The sequence below is a fragment of the Carassius gibelio genome, chromosome A24 (assembly GCF_023724105.1).
Source record: "Carassius gibelio isolate Cgi1373 ecotype wild population from Czech Republic chromosome A24, carGib1.2-hapl.c, whole genome shotgun sequence".
In the NCBI taxonomy this organism is placed as follows: domain Eukaryota; kingdom Metazoa; phylum Chordata; class Actinopteri; order Cypriniformes; family Cyprinidae; genus Carassius; species Carassius gibelio.
This window is the reverse complement of record NC_068394.1, coordinates 14,011,870-14,031,902: the sequence shown is the minus strand read 5'-3', so window position 1 is coordinate 14,031,902 and position 20,033 is coordinate 14,011,870. Positions and strand designations below refer to the sequence as shown.

General features: G+C 39.8%; 1 protein-coding gene across 1 annotated transcript in view; it reads left to right on the top strand.

Moving 5' to 3' along the window:
• Positions 1-20,033, top strand: part of LOC127946141 (cadherin-7) — a 107,246-nt gene that overhangs the window by 67,173 nt on the left and 20,040 nt on the right. The window contains exons 9-10 of the mRNA XM_052542469.1: positions 4,019-4,140; positions 19,090-19,207. Coding sequence (XP_052398429.1) covers positions 4,019-4,140; positions 19,090-19,207 — 240 coding nt within the window. The remainder of the gene's footprint in view (positions 1-4,018; positions 4,141-19,089; positions 19,208-20,033) is intronic.

Genomic DNA, 20,033 nt, shown 5'->3' with positions numbered 1-20,033 from the left:
AGTATAATACAAGCCTGTAATAATTATTGAATGAAATGCTTAAAATTGTTTTGAAGGGGTGATGCTCTTTTGTTCTCTTCTGTCATGTACTCCACATGAGAGCGAGAGAGAGAGAGAGAGAGAGAGAGTGTGTGTGTGTGTGTATATATATATATATATATACAGTGCTTTAAGTGGGCTCTTGAGCGTACCGCCACCTCTCCGTGCGCCCAGAACGTGCTTTTAGCGTACCGGGACGGTATTACGGTTTAATAGAGGTTTTAATCTTTTACCTGCACTGCCGATTTTCAGAGCGCCCTTCACAATGCAAGCTTCCTAATTCATCCCACCGAGAGCAGAAACTACATTACCCATTCACCCTTAAGTTATACAAGTGAATAGCGCATGTGTCGCTTTTCCCACTGTTAAGTGTCAACAACTCAACGTGGCCGGAGAAGGTGTGTGAAACTCGTTATGAGTGTACACTCGGTTCGGATAAAAATCAAATGCAGTTAATGACACTTAATTTACCTCTTGGCTTCAAACTCTGATTTCTGAAATAACAAGATCAGAATCAGATGATTCGCTGACTGACACCTCACCAAGCCTGAATGATATCACTGCAGGTCAGACTCAAGCTAATGAAGTAATGCAGCTCTTTCAGGTAGGGTGACCAGACGTCCCGAAAAATTCGGGACAGTCCCGAAATCTAAACTGTTGTCCCGACTCCCGAATCTGGCCCTAATTGTCCCGAAAATTATACTAAACCAAAATCTTGAGTATTTTTTCCCGACTCCCGAATCTGGCCCTAATTGTCCCGAAAATTATACTAAAGCTTGAGTATTTATTGTCTGATAATCTATAGCCTATGCACAAAGACAATATGATCTTTTTGTCCCCTTTTTGTTTTAAAGCTTGATGAAGATGAAGTGATGCACGCGTACAGGAGTGATTGACAGTTCGCGGCACTGTGTACAAAAAATACTCCACTACACAATTATTTCGTTATTTTCGTCTAAGCTTATTAACGTTAGCGTTACAGAAAGGTCTGATTTACGCACTGTTACAACAGTCATTGGTTTTTTTTTTTTTTTTTTTTACAATGACATTTGAGTTCATGATTTTAATGTTGCTGTTTCTTGTGGCAGACTAAAGAGTAATGACAGACAGTTGATCTTTCAATAAAAATGTGTTTAGTTAAGGTTTGAAATTCATTATCTTTTATTATAGGCTACGAAGTCTAATATCATAAGCCCCCCATCCCGTCACCCAAGACCACAGACACCCCCAACAATATATATATATATATATATATATATATATATATATATATATATATATATACACACACACATACACACACAGTATTGAAACTAATACTTTAAAGCTCCAAAAAGAAAATGACAACACAAGTCAGTGTAATATAATTTTATGCAATTAGATTGATATATTCAAAGCCCAAAGTATACTTTGTTTTTGTATGTGAACACTAGCATATGCGTACAGTCGAACATGCAGCCTTTCAGAGTATATTCTGTTTGAGATGTTCACGAACGCAGGCTTTCAACACATGTACTCTGGAAAGATTCTTCTTTGTCCAGTATCTGCTCTACTTTTCTCCAGACGTTATGAATGATAAAAATGTCTTTGTACTCTTTTAAACTAAATTTGCAGCCAGTTGTTTTAGTCTCCCATTCATATTCTTGTTCCTTTAGAGATTTTGTCTTTACTATTGGGAGATGAAAAGGTCTGTTTTACTCACTATTGAAGACAGTGTAACAGTCAACTTGGATCACGAGTGTCTTGATAACCACTGACATTAGTTTTTGACACTCATTGACCATTTACAGGTACCATAGGAATTAATCAGAAATGCTCTAAACTGAATCCCACCTTTTTTTCAGTGTAAACGTAAAAATAGTTAAATCTAAAAACTGTTTTTTAGTGTAAATCATGTAAAAAGATTAGTTGAGAAGCTGTCGATTCAATAAATGATCAGCTGTTTCCTCAAAAAACTTTATGTAGCATAGTGAAGCCTTTCCTCAATTGGCATACATTCAAACATTAACAATAGCCGTTACACTTCTTTGACTAAAGGTTGCAGGCTTGCATTCCAATGGCTTTAGTTCATTCTCTTTAGTTTAATTTTCATCTGTGAAACCGGTACCCGGGCCAGTGTTGCCATCTCATTGAACAACTGATTAGTGCAAAACCAAGTTAGTTATATTTCCACTACCTTCTTCCCTCATCTTAGACTAGTTGATACATACCTCTCCCATCTTAGTGCATATTCTCAGTCGCTGTAGTGCGTGGTGTCACTATGCTAGCGTTTAGCAAGGTACTATTCATTCCTTAGGGTCCAAACAGGGATGAATTTAGGAGCCACCAAACACTTCCATGTTTTCTCTATTTAAAGACTGTTACATGAGTAGTTACACAAGTATGGTGACACAAAATGAAATGTGGCGATTTTCTAAGCAGATAAGTACAGTATATAGCTCTGATGACCAAAAGATGGCATCACTGTCACTGTCCACAGAACCTCAGGTAAACGTAAAAACAGAAGTATACTTTGACCTTGAGTCTCCTGAGGCAGCATAATTACTTTGCATGATGAACATAGCAACCGTTTAATATTTTATTCACTCTCAAATGAAGTCAAACTAATCAATATTGAATAGAGAGCTAACCCTAACTTTGACAGGAGTCATATGGATTTACACCTGAATAAGACTCCTTAACAACATCATATTACATGTTGATAGTCAGTGCATTTATTAACATCTAGGTGTAAACTAAATCAAACTGTTATTATAAGAAAGAATGAGAAGTAAGCTGACGTTCAGGCTCCGATTCAATGCTTACTGTTCCCAACAACAGCTCTAGGATGGTCTGTCAATTAGAGAAAATTGCCTTATTTATGTTATGTTTGGGTCAAAGGGCAGAGGATTTGATTTCTGAAATTTCCAGGTGTTTATTATTATTATTATTATTATTATTATTATTATTATATACATAGAGATGTTTAATCTCAAAAGATCAAGGATGATCAGCGCTCTCTTCCACACTTCTTACCACTACGGTGGTAAAACCCTTGAGCAAGAACCCCCAACTGTTCCCCGGGTGGCAGAAGTGGCTGCCAACTGTGTGTTTGAGAGAGGGATAACTGCTTACTGTTGTGTGCATGCACTTGTATGGGTTAAATGCAGAGCAGAAGTTCCAAGTATGGAATACCATACTTGTCTACAAGTCACATTACCTTTAAATATTGACTCACCCTAAGCCACAAATCAATAGTCACGTTCTAGGTGCTGAATCTTTGTTAATCTTATGTCCAGAAAACCTGAGAAGAGATGATGCTGACCCCTCAGAGGACCACAGATGACGCTAACCCTGAATCAACAAACATAACTAATAAATATTGCTACAAGTGTGACTGCATCATATAATAATTGCTGTTAATAATGCTCATCATCTGGCTGACTACTTCTTGTATGAATTTTTCTGAAAAATCCTGTCATACGAGCACAAACTGACAGTCACCACTTATAAGCTACTACTAAATATTGTAGAAACATAATTTTCTGTAAAGTTGCTTTGTAATGGTTTGTATTGTACGGGGAAGTCGTGGCCTAATGGTTAGAGGGTTGGACTCCCAATCGAAGGGTTGTGTGTTCTAGTCTCGGGCCGGACGGAATTGTGGGTGGGGGTAGTGCATGAACAGCTCTCTCTCCACCTTCAATACCACGACTTAGGTGCCCTTGAGCAAGGCATCGAACCCCCAACTGCTCCCCGGGCGCCGCAGCATAAATGGCTGCCCACTGCTCCGGGTGTGTGCTCACAGTGTGTGTGTTTGTGTTCACTGCTCTGTGTGTGTGCATTTCGGATGGGTTAAATGCAGAGCACAAATTCTGAGTATGGGTCACCATACTTGGCTGAATGTCACTTCACTTCACTTTCTTGTAAAAAGCGCTATATAAATAAACTTGAATTAAATTGAATTGAATGTCTCATGCCAACTCTCTTTTTTGTGTGTCAGGGGACCCATCTCAAGTTGGCAGAGGAATCGCTCTAATCCGAGTCATGGACATTAACGACAATGCTCCAGTGTTTGCTATTGAATATGAGACCCACTTATGTGAAAATGCAGCACCTGGACAGGTATGTGTAGCCAATTGTGTGTTTATTAGGGGTGTCAAAATACAACGGTGCATTGCTTCGGTACTAAAAATAAATGCTGACTGAAATTTTAATAATTGATTGCATTGATTACAGTAATATCTAGTGTTACTCAGGACACATATTACACATGCATGCTTTGGAGATATGGAGTGTGCAAGGTTGAAAAACAAGTGCACATTATAAAATAAAAAAATCATGTTGCTGAGTTTCACGTTTCCCAGTGCACTTCAAATTATTATTATTATTATTATCTTTAATGACATTATTTTGTATATACAGTGGGTACGGAAAGTATTCAGACCCCCTTAAATCTTTCACTCTTTTTTTATATTGCAGCCATTTGCTAAAATCAATTGTTCATTTTTTTGAATCTTTTGGGTCTGAATATTTAGGACCATGTGATATTTCAGTTTTTCGTTTTTAGCAAATGTGCAAAAATGTCAACAATTCTTTGTTTTTCTGCCAATATGGGGTGCTGTGTGTACAATAATGAGGAAAAAATGTAACTTAAATGATTTTTGCAAATAGCTGCAATATAACAAAGAGTAAGACATTTAAGGTTGTCTGAATACCTTCTGTACCCACTGTATATGACTATTTCAGATTGTTCCTTTTAGTTACGATATTTTGGAACAATTAGTTATTTCCCAAATATTCTAGTCAAATTCGGTTTTCACAATGCATCACAATTATAAAGTTAAAGTAAAATTGTGAATATATGCACGCATTCTTCTCATGTATGCACAATTACTCTTGTTTTAGTTTATAAGTCATCACTTTGCATCACGGTGAACCTTATGATATTAGGTATTGTTAAAGGTTTAGTTCATCATAATGAAAATTATGTCATTAATGACTCACCCTCATGTCGTTACAAACCCGTAAGACCTCCGTTCATCTTCGGAACACAGTTTAAGATATTTTAGATTTAGTCCGGGAGCTTTCTGTCCTTCCATTGAAAACCTATGTACAGTATGCTGTCCATGGTTAGAAAGGTAATAAAAACCTCTTCAAAGTAGTCCATGTGATATCACAGGGTCAGTTAGAATTTGTTGAAGCATCGAAAATACATTTTGGTCCAAAAATAGCAAAAACTATGACTTTATTCAGCATTGTCTTCTCTTCTGGGTGTGTTGTGAGCGAGTTCAAAACACTGCAGTTTAGTGATGTCCGGTTTGCGAACGAATCATTCGATGTAACCGGATCTTCTTGAACCAGTTCACCAAATCGACCTGAATCATTTGAAACGGTTCGCGTCTCCAATACGCATGAATCCACAAATAACTTAAGCTGTTAACTTTTTTAATGTCAGGTCAAGTCACCTTTATTAATGTAGCGCTTTCAATAAAATGCATTGCATCAAAGCAACTGAAAAACATTCATTTGGAAAACAGTGTGTCAATATTGCAAAATGATAGTTAAAGGCAGTTCATCATTGAATTCAGTGATATCTTCTCTGTTCAGTTTAAATAGTGTTTGTGCATTTATTTGCAATCAAGTCAACGAGGCGACAGCGGCAAGGAACCGAAACTCCATCGGTGACAGAATGGAGAAAAAAACCTTGGTAGAAACCAGGCTCAGTTGGGGGCCAGTTCTCCTCTGACCAGACGAAACCAGTAGTTCAATTCCAGGCTGCAGCAAAGTCAGATTGTGCAGAAGAATCATCTGTTTCCTGTGGTCTTGTCCTGGTGCTCCTCTGAGACAAGGTCTTTACAGGGGATCTGTATCTGGGCTCTAGTTGTCCTGGTTTCCGCTGTCTTTCAGGGCAGTAGAGGTCCTTTCTAGGTTCTGATCCACCATCTGGTCTGGATACGTACTGGATCCGGACATATGTATATATATATATATATATATATATATATATATATATATATATATATATATATACATGGAAAATAAGTAAATATACATTTACTGTAAAAACTAAAAGTTTGGACACACCTTCTCATTCAAAGAGTTTTCTTTATTTTCATGACTATGAAATTGTAGAGTTACGCTGAAGGCATCAAGGGCTATTTGATCAAGAAGGAGAGTGATGATGACCTGGCCTCCACAGTCACCGGACCTGAACCCAATCGAGATGGTTTAGGAGTGAGCTGGACTGCAGATAGAAGGCAAAAGGGCCAACAAGTGCTAAGCATCTCTCCGGGAACTCCTTCAAGACTGTTGGAAGACCATTTCAGGTGACTACCTCTTGAAGCTCATCAAGAGAATGCCAAGAGTGTGCAAAGCAGTAATCAAAGCAAAAGGTGGCTACTTTGAAGAACCTAGAATGACACATTTTCAGTTGTTTCACACTTTTTTTGTCATGTATACAATTCCATATATAATTCCACATGTGTTAATTCATAGTTTTGATGCCTTCAGTGTGAATCTACAATAGTCATGAAAATAAAGAAAACTCTTTGAATGAGAAGGTGTGTCAAAACTTTTGGTCTGTACTGTATATATATATATATATATATATTAGGGGTGTAACGGTATGCAAAAATCATGGTTCGGTACGTACCTCGGTTTTAAAGTCACGGTTCGGTTCATTTTCGGTACAGTAAGGAAAGAAATGCAAACATTGAACTGCAGGTTGTTTATTACTATAAACTTATTTGGTAACACTTTAGTATAGGGTCCAATTCACACTAATAAGTAGTTGCTTATTAGCATGTCTATTATTAGCATATTGGCTGTTTATTAGTGCTTATAAAGTACATATAATGCATGACATCCATAATCCTACCCAATACCCTAAACTTAACAACTACCTTATAAACTATTAATAAGCAGCAAATAAGGAGTTAATTGAGGCAAAAGTCATGGTTAATGGTTAGTTAGTAGTGAGAATTGGACCCTAAAATAAAGTGACCCTTTTTTTAACAATTTGTTTACACTTTTAAAAAAAATACTTTTTGATAAAATATATAGAAAATAAAACAAAAATAATAAGAAATAAAATACTGCTGCAAAGTTCTCCACTAAATAGATACTCTCTCAAATAATAAATAATAATAATAATAATAATAATAATAATACTCTCTCATATAATAAAATATAATGAAAAATATAAATAACTATGATTACAGTTGCAGCATTACCAATCCCAGCTTGTAGGCCTGCTCATATTTAAAAAAAAAAAAAACCTTTCCAAAGTGTAGAGTGCAGCATCAACAGTTTCAGTTTTTAGACCTGCTCAGATTTCGTTATTACGTTGGACCTATAGGAATTAAGAGCAAAGGTTAGTTTAAATGCCGATGGGAGCTGCGTTTAAATTACAATAGGTTTTTTTTCCTAGTTGAAGTGATGTTCACACTCGCATGATGCCTTTTGAAAACCTTAGGCCGGTGACACGTCTATGTCACCCATAAAAGGAGCAGCGCGCCAGCGCCGCGTCAGGCACGATTCTGGTGTGTAAAGACACAGAAAACACGAAGCAGCCGTCACACAACTGACACGCAGCAGAAATGCCACGCTCACGCCACGCAGCCAGTGTGTCGCCGGCCTTAAAATTAGCTGCAGGGTGGGATTTGCGTTGAACATGGAGACTTCCGCCACTTAATATGTTCGTTTGGAAACACGAAAATGTATATGTTCCGCACACAAAATATTGCATTCGGTCATTCGGTACACACATGCACCTTACAGAAAGCCCTATACCGAAACGGTCCGGTATGAATACAAGTACCGTCACACCCCTAATATGTGTGTAAAAATATATGTGTGTATATATATATATATATATATGGCTATTATGTAATGACTTTTTAATAAAAAACATAACATTTTACAACTACATTCAACCCTAACCCATAGCATACAAAAAGATTAGAAAGATCTTCCTGGCAGGACTGGGTAGATTTAGCAATGTGCCCCGAGAAAGTCAGCTGAAACTCCAAGGTTTCTGATTGCTCTTGAAGGAGTTATGGGTGATGTGTCAATTTTACCTTAATGGTAAAAATGTGATGAGATGGGTTTGCTGGAACCACAAGCAGTTCTGTCTTGTCAAGGTTGAGTTAAAGGTGATGGTCCTTCATCCAGTAAGAAACGTCTGTTAGAAATGCAGAGATGCAAGCACCTATCATCAGATCATCAGGATGGAATGAGAGGTAGATTTGAGTGTTATCAGCATAGCAGTGATAAGGAAAGCCATGTTTCTGAATGACAGAACCTAATGATGTTATGTAGACATAAAAGAGATGTGGTCCAAGAACAGAGCCCCGAGGCACCCCAGTAGTTAGATGTTGTGATTTGGACACCTCCCCTCTCCAAGATATTTTGAAGGACCTATCTATTAAACCATTGGAGTGTGGTTCCTGAGTTACCCTTTGAAAAATAGAGTTGACAGGAGGATATGTTTGTTAACAGTGTCAAAAGTATCTGACAGATCCAGAAAGATAAGAATTGAAGATTTGGAATCTGCTCTTGCCAGTCTTAGAGATTCAACAACTTAGAGCACGGCAGTCTCAGTTGAAAGTCCACTTCTGAAACCATTTATCTATGTATTTATTTTTGGCAGACTGTGTATGTCCTGATATCAAGTGTGGTCCTGCAATGACTCATGTCCTATAATTTGTACAGCATTATCTAGATCAGTGCGAAATTGGATTAATCATGCATCCTCTTTGTGAGAGAACAATGTCCTTAATTATTTACACAATATTGATTATTGTCTCAGACATAAAGATTTAGATCTGCTAAAACGATTATTCTTCTAAGATCAGCCTAAAATATCCTGCCAAATAAAGTAACAGGTACAATAAAGGTCATCAGTGTTTAGAATATATAGAGTACATAAGAAGTCCTGAGGTAGTATTATGATTACTGAGGTAGAACGGTGTCTAAAATGTCTTTGTCTTTAGTGTGACGTAGAGCTACATGTAGGAAAATTAAAGTGGCAGTGCAGATGCAATAAATAAAGTTAAGAGCAGCACACATTCAAATGTATTCCTGAGTAGAGCATTGTCCAAAAGTCATTGTAGAGTGTCACAGAGTAACATGAAGGAGTATTAAAAAAAAAAAAATGGCAGTGCAAGGCAAGTACAATGAAGTAAACATAAGAGCAGCATGTATTCCGGTTTTTAGATGGAGGAAAGCTGATTGTTAAGTAGTCTTATGGCTTGAAGATAGAAGCTGTTCTTCAGTCTGGTTGTCCGTGAACGGATGGATCGGAAACATCTGCCAAATGGCAGTGTGGCAAACAGGTGATGAGCAGGGTGAGTGCGGTCCTTGATGATGCTGCAAGCCTTTCTCAAGCAGCGAGTCTGATAGATGTCCTGTAAGGCTGGGAGTTTATGTCCAATGATGAGCTCTGCTGTTCTCACCACTCGCTGAAGAGCTTTGCGGTCCAAGAGCTTTGCGGTCCAAAAGAATTGAATGGATGGTTCAGTCTGTGTAAACAGACTGTCAGATGACCTCTACCTACTTTTACCTCACAGAAGTCATTCCATTTTATCTCTAAATAATACTACTAATAGTAATTCTACTATTACTACTACTACGACTAATAAAAATAACAATATAATAATAATGTTTAATTTATATAGTGCCTTTCCCAGGCTCAAGGATGCTTTACAAGGTACACCAAATACTCATTACAGAATATCAATTAAGTGGACACTGGATATTTTCACAAGTGGTGTAAAAGTTAAGTAAAATTAAAGATATCTTACAAGAAAATGACTTTGGTAGAAGTTGAAGTCACTGTTTAGAATATTGCTTGAGTAAAAGTCTTAAAGTATTTGATATTTATTGTACTTAAGTATGAAAAGTATTTTTTAAATCTTAAGTGTACTTAAGTATTGAAAGTAAAAGTATAAGTAAAATGCTAAATGAAACAGAAGCATGTGTATGTGTAACGATGAGTCAGAGATGTTCGGATCCATGTGCAGTACTTTTTAACAGAATGGTCAAACAGGCAATGATCAGAGAACAGCGTCAAGTATGCAGGGGATATCCAAAATCAGAAACGGTACTAGGCAAAGGTCGGTATACACAATCCAAAGTCAAAAACGGAAGGAACAAACACTAGGAAAACACTCGGAAATGCCAGACAGAACTAAACAAGATTTCGCAATGTGAGTGTGGATGAGTGCAACCTTTATAGTGTCACTGATGGGAAACAGGTGTGGTTCAATAATGAGTTCCTAGGTAGGGGTTTATGGGAAATGAAGTCCAGGGTGTACTGTGTCTGTGTGGTGAATAAACCAATGTGCAGTGACCGGATCATGACAGTATGTGTCAGAGTGGACATGGATGCACTTAAATTGCAGATTCATAAATACGCTTAATGATTTGTTTTTAACATAAAACGTTGAATACTGATATTTGAAATAATTCAAAACATGGAGAGAAAAATGTCGAATTGTGAAATCTAAACCACCAGTAGGTGACAGCAATAGAATTTTAATGAGTTAGTCATTGAGTTTCAACCGATTCATTCAAACGGCTGATTCGTTCAGAACAAAACATGTGACTGTGTTAATGAGTGAAACACTGAATCATTTACTCAACCAATTCTTTCAAAAAGCTGATTCACTCAATAAGTTAACACAGTCCATTGCTCAGAAATGCAAAACATTGCTGTGATCTTTGTTTGGAACTATTTTCGTTAGCAAAATTGAGCAAAAACAACCAATATTATGTCTAAAATGTAAGTCACTTATTGCTTTACTGAACTTGTATAAAAGTATTATTAAATGTGATTATGCATCTGCAGAAAAACTGTACTCTTTGTGTGATCTTCACACTGGCGCCGATACAGGATGGCTGCCTCCGTGACGAGCTCCGCATATGTTTTTGTGTTTTTGTTAGTTTGTCCTGTCTTTAGTTATATTCCTGCCATCAGTTTCACCAGGGAAGAACTGCTGAACATTCGGCAGAACGCACCACAAGATGTTTTTCCGGATTTCAATTATTCAGACGTTTTACTGAACGTTGTTATCGGAGGAGCGGCGGCACTGATCAAGCGCTTCAGGACGCGCAGACGGGGGAAGCGAGCGGGAGCGCTCGTCAGACTCAGGAAGCGCGGATTTCGAACGCCGTTGCCTAGCATCCATCTGGCAAATCTCCGCTCTCTACCCAACAAAACGGACGAACTCCTTCTGCTTTCTCGGACTAATAAGGATTTCACACACTCTGCTGCTCTGTGTTTCACGGAAACCTGGCTGAATGACACCATACCGGACAGCGCGCTCCATCTGCCGGGCTTTCAGCTGTTTAGAGCGGATCGCGAATCAGAATCCACTGGAAAATCGCGCGCCGGCGGGACATGCTTTTACATCAATGAACGGTGGTGTACAGATGTAACTGTGTTAAAGAAGACGTGCTGCTCAAATCTCGAAACACTCTTCATTAACTGCAAGCCGTTCTATTCACCGCGGGAGTTTCACTCGTTCATTCTGGTCAGTGTTTACATCCATCCTCAAGCGCATGTGAGCTCAGCTTTACAGAAACTCGCTGATCAGATCACAGAGACAGAACAACAACACCCGGACTCTGTTTTAATCATTCTCGGGGACTTTAATAAAGCCAATCTGTCCCGTGAACTGCCAAAATACAGACAGCATGTTACATGTCCCACCAGAGACAGTAATATATTGGATCACTGTTACACCACAATAAAGGATGCATTTCACTCTGTTCCACGAGCAGCTTTGGGACGTTCTGATCACCTTCTGGTTCATCTTATACCGTCCTACAGGCAGAAACTAAAATCAGCTAAACCTGTATCAAGGACTGTAAAAAGATGGACTAATGAAGCAGAGCAGGATTTACAATCTTGTTTTGACCTCACTGATTGGAGTGTTTTTGAAGCTGCTGCCACCGATCTGGATGAACTCACAGAGACCGTAACATCATATATTAGTTTCTGTGAGGATATGTGTATTCCTACAAAGACTCAACTAAATTACAACAATGACAAACCGTGGTTCACTGCAAAACTCAGACAGCTCCGTCAGGCCAAAGAAGATGCTTACGTGAAGGGGGACAATGTCCTGTATAAACAGGCTAAATACACATTGGAAAAGGAGATCAAAGTGGCAAAGAGGAATTATTCTGAAAAAATAAGGACTCAGTTCACTTCCAACGACTCCGCATCAGTGTGGAAAAGTCTAAAGAAGATCACCAATTACAAGACACCCCCCCCCAGCACTGTAGAGAATCAACGACTGGCAGACGATCTGAACGAGTTTTACTGCAGGTTTGAAAGAACACCTATCACCTGCCCTGAACGCCTCCCCACACAACCGTTCACACCCTTCACAACTCCTGCAACCAGCCCTGAATGCCTCTCCAAACTACCGTTCACACCATTAACAGCTCATGCAACCCATACTGAACACCTCTCCAATCAAGCACTCTCACCATTCTCACCTCCTGCATCCCCCCTCTCACCCACACCTGCAATTCAGATCAGCGAGGATGCGGTGCGCCAGGTCTTCCGGAAGCAGAAAAGGAAAAAAGCACCAGGCCCAGATTGTGTTACACCAGCCTGTCTGAAATCCTGTGCTGACCAGCTGGCCCCCATCTTCACACAGATCTTTAACAGATCGCTGGAGCTGTGCGAAGTCCCTTCATGCCTCAAACGTTCCACCATGATCCCCATCCCTAAGAAACCCAAAATTACAGGACTAAATGACTACAGGCCTGTGGCTCTAACGTCTGTAGTCATGAAGTCATTTGAAAAACTGGTGCTGGCCCACCTGAAGGACATCACTGGGCCCTTGCTGGATCCTCTTCAGTTTGCCTACAGAGCAAACAGGTCTGTGGACGATGCAGTAAACATTGGACTGCATTATGTTCTGCAACACCTAGACAGACCGGGGACTTATGTGAGGATCCTGTTTGTGGACTTCAGCTCGGCCTTCAACACGATCATCCCAAACCTCCTCCTGCCCAAACTAAATCAGCTCTCCGTGCCCACCTCCATCTGTCAGTGGATCAACAGCTTCCTGACAGACAGGCAGCAGCTAGTGAGGTTGGGAAAATACACATCCAGCACCCGTACAATCAGCACCGGAGCTCCCCAGGGCTGTGTTCTCTCCCCACTGCTCTTCTCCCTCTACACCAACGATTGCACGTCTAAGGACCCCTCTGTCAAGCTCCTGAAGTTTGCAGATGACACCACACTCATCGGCCTCATTCAGGACGGTGACGAGTCTGCTTACAGACAGGAGGTAAAAGAGCTGGCTGTCTGGTGCAGTCTCAACAACCTGGAGCGTAACACCCTCAAAACAGTGGAGATGATCGTGGACTTCAGGAGAGACCCCCCTGCACTCCCCCCACTCACCATCATGAACAGCACTGTGACTGCAGTGGAGTCATTCAGGTTCCTGGGAACCACCATCTCTCAGGACCTGAAGTGGGACATTCACATTGACTCCATCGTAAAAAAGGCCCAGCAAAGGTTGTACTTTCTCCGCCAGCTGAGGAAGTTTAACCTGCCACAGGAGCTGCTGAAACAGTTCTACTCCACCATCATTGAATCCATCCTCTGCACTTCAGTAACTGTCTGGTTCAGCTCAGCTTCTAAATCTGACCTCAGAAGACTACAGAGAGTAGTCCGGACTGCTGAGCGAATCATCGGTTCAACTCTCCCATCTATTCAAGAACTGTACTTATCCAGAGTGAGAAAAAGGGCTGTCAAAATCACTCTGGACCCCTCACATCCAGCACACTCCCTCTTTGAACTGTTGCCATCTGGTCGACGCTACAGAGCACTGAGCACTAGAACGACCAGACACAGGACCAGTTTCTTCCCTCAGGCAATCCATCTTATGAACAGCTGATAATAACGGCGAACACACTACACTTTATATTTATATACACACACTTTATTTATCTAACACACATACTTAGTATACACTTAAATTTTGCACACAATATATATGTACATACATAACTTCACTTTGTAATATACCTGCCTACAATTGTCATTTGTATATTGTCATTCACTGTCTACATATTTGTATTTTTTATTCTTTTATTATGTGTTTTATGTTCTGTCGCTGTCATTCTGTTGTACTGCAGAGCTTCTGTCACGAAAACAAATTCCTCGTATGTGTAAATATACCTGGCAATAAAGCTCATTCTGATTCTGATTCTGATTCTGATATAGATAAAGTTAACTAGGCCTTTATTAATTTATATAAATATAAAAAGCAAACAGAAGCATTTTTGCCGTCTACAGTTGGATGTCAGTAACCATGGCCAAAACTCTAATCATTCAAACCAGTAGCCACTTTAGGATTTCACACTTATCTCCACAATATCCTTCAATATAATAACAAACAAAAATGTTTTACAAGTTCCCAACATTAGTCATTGGTTGTAAATACCACACCAATTGGCATGAATATATTAGAGAACAACTCCGGAAACACTATACACAAAAAAAAACTAACCTCTAGTCTTCAAAGGGTTACAAGGCTCAGGGCCACTTTAAACCCTGAACTTCATGTCACCTGGTAAAAACCAGGCCCTGAATAGCATACCCCCAACAGAGATTATATCTCCACCAGGATACCTTCAAAAATAACAAATTAACAAAATAAACAGTGCTCCGTTAGAAGGATTGACTAGCAACCCAGCTCGACCACTCTAAACCTAAATGGAGTCCTCCAATAATCCAATCACTATGAACCCTTTCCACACTCCACTCTCAAAAAAAACTTGAACGATAAGTAACAAAACTTCAACTCCAAACCAGAATTTGATCACCGACGAGGCCCCAATTTATGTTACAACCCAGCTCAAAGTCAGAACATAAAGAGGAGACTTGAAAAGATAAGAAGGAACCCAAGATGGAGCAGAGCAGCCACAGAGCCAGGGTGACGCTGATGGTCCAGAGGTCCAAGGGAGCACTTAAGGCACCGCCGACCGAGGCGGAGACGAGGCTCCGGAAACCCGCTGTGGATTCAGAGCGACTGAGGATGGAGGTGGAGCCAGAGGGAAGGAGGAGCCTGACAGAGCCAGAGGGATGGAATGACGAGGCAAAGCCATAGGAGTGGAGTCCCGATGTGGCGGATGGTGGACAACTGACCATAATGGAGTAGGTGGGATTACGGGCCAAAGTGAAGATGAGGGAGCAGGGTGCCAAGGCGGATCCGCTGGGTTGAAGGACCGAGGTGGAGTCCAGGGCTCAGAGGCTGGAGGCGGAGACAGGGAATTCTCACGCCAAGGCGGAGTTGGAGACTCAAAGTCCCATGACGAACCATGGCGCCCAGATGGCGCTGACGGAGGATGAGCTGCGGGACTGACTGGCACAAGCGGAGATGAGGTCGAGGAACTGGGTGGTCTAGGAGGAGATGAGAGAGGGAGGCTGGGAGGAAACACAGGAGGATCAGGGCTGGACAGAGCCAGCAGAGAAACAGGAGATACGTGGCTGGATTGAACCAGCGGAAGTGGAGCAGAGGAACAGGCTGGTCTAGGAGGAGGTGGGAGAGGAAGGCTGGGAGGGAATACAGGAGATTCAGGGTATTATGTCCCCAAAGTTCTGGGTTCTTTTTATAGTCATTTTGTTCTGGTATTTTGTGGTTTGTGTATTTGTTTTTTTTCCTACCAGGTAAGATGGCTTCTGTGATTGTTCCTGCAGCTGATTGGTGGTTCAACGGCTGATTGAGACTTGGAACTCCGCCCACTCATCAGTGACTGCAGCTGGCTGGGCTCTTTAAATAGCTCAGTCTTGGATCAGTTTGGTCTCTTTGTTCCTGTTTTTGGTTTGATTTGTACCCTGTGTGTGTGTTTTGGTTTTCTGACTTGATTTTTGATTGAAATATTTGAGAATAGTTTTAAACTATTTCTGTGTTAGTAAACCTAACTTGTGTTCCTTTTTTGGAGCTTGTAGTAGCAGGACAGAGCACTTGTGTTTGTGGATTCTTGTAATTTATATTAACTTGTTTTTCTTTACTTCGTTTATAGGGAGTTGGGGAGTAGATTTAGAACTACCCCGGGGTATACATGTATCACCCGTAGGTATATTTCTCTGTCTAGAAACACCAGCTAGACCTGGGCGGACCACCAGCTGTAAGTTTGGTTAGGGCGCCTTGATCGTGTGCCAGATAGGAATTGTATTTATCTGTGATTTAGTATAGGTTAGGGTCCTTTTTGTTTATTTCTTTGCTTTGGTCCATACAGTCCTCCCCTTTTCCCAGAATATTATTGTTTATTATTTACAATATAATATTATTTACAATATGGCTAAATAAAAGCTTTGTTTTATATGGTATTTGGTGTTTGTGTCCTTTTCTCACACCGCAACTCCATTCGTCCTTTTGTTGGCATCGGTTTGCCGAGCAGTGGGTTGTCATGATCCCTCCCTTTGGGGAGCTAGAACGTAACACAGGGCTTGGCGGAACCAGCGGAGAAACAGGAGAGTCAGGGCTGAGCAGAACCAGTGTAGGAACAGGAAATTCAGGGCTGGACTGAACCAGCGGAATGGAGCAGAGAAATTGACTGGTTTAGAAGGAGGCGGGAGAGGGAGGCTGGGAGGGAACACAGGAGGATCAGGGCTGGACGGAACCAGTGGTGAAAAAGGAGATTCAGGGCTGGGTGGAACCAGCGGAGACACAGGAGATTCAGAGCTGGATGAAACCAACGCTGAAATGGGAAATTCAGTATTTACCTCCACAAACCAGTCTACAAGGTCCATTAATTGCTCCATATAATTCACAGAAACTAGATGCAGCTCACCCTCAGTCGCAGGAGTGTGGGCAGGGCTTTCCTCCACGCCCCTCAATCTCCACCAGTAATCCCACGACACACTGTGTTGCCGGCTCACACACCTGGTCAGTCGTGCTCTCGAGTTCATGCTCCCGGACAATGACAGGCTTGGGCTCTGCGGCTGCGGTGGGCTCTGGCTTTCGCTTCGTGCAGCAGGATGGCGGCTGACTGGTCTCTGGTTTGGGAGTGGGGCTAGAGATGTCCTCTTCAGATGGTGAACGATGATATATTTTTCTCCAGCAGCCACTCCACGAAAGCGGCAAAATCTTCTCTAGGTCCGTTCTCTAGCAGGAGTTGGGCTGCTGGGTTTGCCATTCCGGGAGAGGGAGGAAAACAAAACAAAAATAAAGAAAAACACCGCTAAATAAACTGTTTTGGTCCGTGATTATGTTATGGCTGCTGGTGTAATGAAGGCGCATGAGGAAGACGATATACAAAAGGGGTTATTTTAATGTTTGTGGGAGAATAAGGGCACATCCAATATGATGCATTAAAATACATTACAATACATTAATCATGGACAAGGAGGAACTAAAAAGACAGGGTATTTAAGCACGAGGGAAGTAAACTGGGGAATGGAGAACAGGGGGGATTAATCAATTAACTAAACAAGCAACGGGACATGACCAAAATAAGGAAACAGAATGTCCATGAATGTAACAGTAACACTACTATACTATAAAAAATATATTTTAAAGTTTGGATGCCATGACAGGTAAACCAGAAGAGCATTACAATAGTCAAGGCAAGAGGTAATAAACACATGCACTAATGATTTCACATCTTCTCTAATGAGGAAAGGACAAAATTCCACATTTCTTCAAAGCTTTTTTTTCTGATTATGCAAATGTAGGCATCCAAAGTCTGTGAAGGGACTAGAGTGATACCTAAGTTTCCTACAGTAGATGATGAAAAAATAGAAGTAGCGTCAAGGTCAAAGCTAGAGACATTAGATTTTTTTTATTAGAGATGGTGGACCAGTTATTAAGATTTCTGTTGTCACTGAAGTTCAAGCTAAGAAGATTAGGGTGTAGCCAGGCTTTTAACTATCTGACACATGAAGATAAAGAGGCCAACAAATGAATAGAATCTGTCTCACAAGCAGTTCATATTTGGATATCATCTATGGAAGCGTATGGGTAGCAATATTCAATTTGGGATGTAATATGCAAAATGACAATGCAATATGTAAAATGATAATGCATTTCTGTATTTACATTTACATTTTCCAATACATTTGTGCAACGTTTGGTGCAAAATGAAAATGAAATTACATAATTTTAATTTTCCATTTCATACACCATTTTTAATATGTAAAATGAATACTAAATTTAACGCTTTATAAGTTGCAAAATTAAAATGAAAATGTATTACAGAAATGATTAGATATGTATAACATGTTCAAGCAAAAACTGTGGCAAAATTATCATTTAAATGCTATTTTTCTTAAATACATTAACACACACAGTCAAGACACTTACGATTGCATTTTCAGTCAGTGTCCCGCAATGAATGTAGCAAAAATCAATGTGCACATTGAAAATGCATTCCGAGCCGATCACGTGTCCGCCCCCTCCCGCCATCTGATTGCTCGAATCGCTCCACCTTCAACTTGGTCTTTTCATTCTTTCAGACAGAATAAGAGTCAATGCGAGTGAAGCACTGTAATGTCTGAAACCACCCCTCACTGTTCATTAGCATAATATTTTAATCAGATGTAGCTGGGCACATAATTCGTGCTGCTGCGACTTGCAAGAGACCCCATTAAATTATTTCTAGGTTATAGTATTGTATAAATATTGTCGCACTGATTAAAACAGTGCAAATAGTTCTGTCTCCTTGATAAGATAAAATAAGAAGTACAGCATTTTCAATGAATTACAATGAAAATACGTGCTGATGTGCTGATGGCCATTTATAGAGATGGTAATCACATAAATGCGCCATAACGTCAATAAATCACACACTATTTAAATATATGGCGTTCACATTGATAGCCATGATTACACAGTAATAGTGAGCTGATTTGCACTCAAACAGATGGTAATCATGCAGATACAGGCACATTCAACATAAAGCACACTAACACATATATAAAAATATATATATATTATTTATTATTATTATCTTTGTCTCTATTAGTTTGTAGACAGTACAGTGTGACACAGCTGTATGTTTTTACAAGCTATTTTTTGTTTTTCTTGTGGCTGGTGACAGGTCATTCAAACGATCAGTGCTGTGGATAAAGACGAGCCTCTCAGCGGCCATCGTTTCTATTTTTCTCTCGCTATCTCTGCTTCCAATGATAACAACTTCACCCTCAGAGATAATAAAGGTAATCTCTGCAAACCAGAGGCCCTTTTCAGAAAGAAGGTTAAGTCAAAACTTTGAGTATGTTAAACCTCCAATGATGGCAAACTCGTTTCTGAAAGAGAGGTAACTTGTACTCAGATTCAGTTACCATGATAGCTTACACTGTGAACCTAACATGTTAAGGAGCAGGTTTTCTTCATTAAACCCAGAGTCTGCTCCCCCTTTTTAAAGCATTCATTCATTAATTCATTCATGCTGCAGAAAATGCATTTCTTAGTGTATTTTTTAATATAAATGAAGTGCATTTTATATAAAACAAGACAAGATAATATTAATACATATGGCACATAAGTTGCAAAATAAGAAAATACACTCAAAAGAAGATTTCCTTATGTAGAAAATGCATCTTGATTTAAATATCTTAAGATATATTGACTGGAAACATGACAAAAATACGAAGTAAGAAAAGCAATATTTGCAGTTCAGGTACATTCATTAACTGCACACATTTTCATCATGCAGAAACTCTGAAAGTGAAAAAACGGCATGTGTTTTTATACAGAATCCAGTAGATGAGAAGGCCATGCTAATTCATAGGAAGTTACATTTACCTTGGGAGTAATTTGGATTATTTAGTTTTATTTATTTATTTTACCATATCCACATTAATATTTATTTAAGTGGTAACATTTTTAAATTTTAGTTTTTAATATAACATCGGGGATGCAGAGCACATTAGTAAAGCCGCTGTATGCAGAGTGGTGAGGAAAGTAGGTATCACGCTCTTTCTTATAATATTTGTGTAGTTTTTGTTTTGTTTTGTTTTTTTAGCACAAACCCATCAAAAA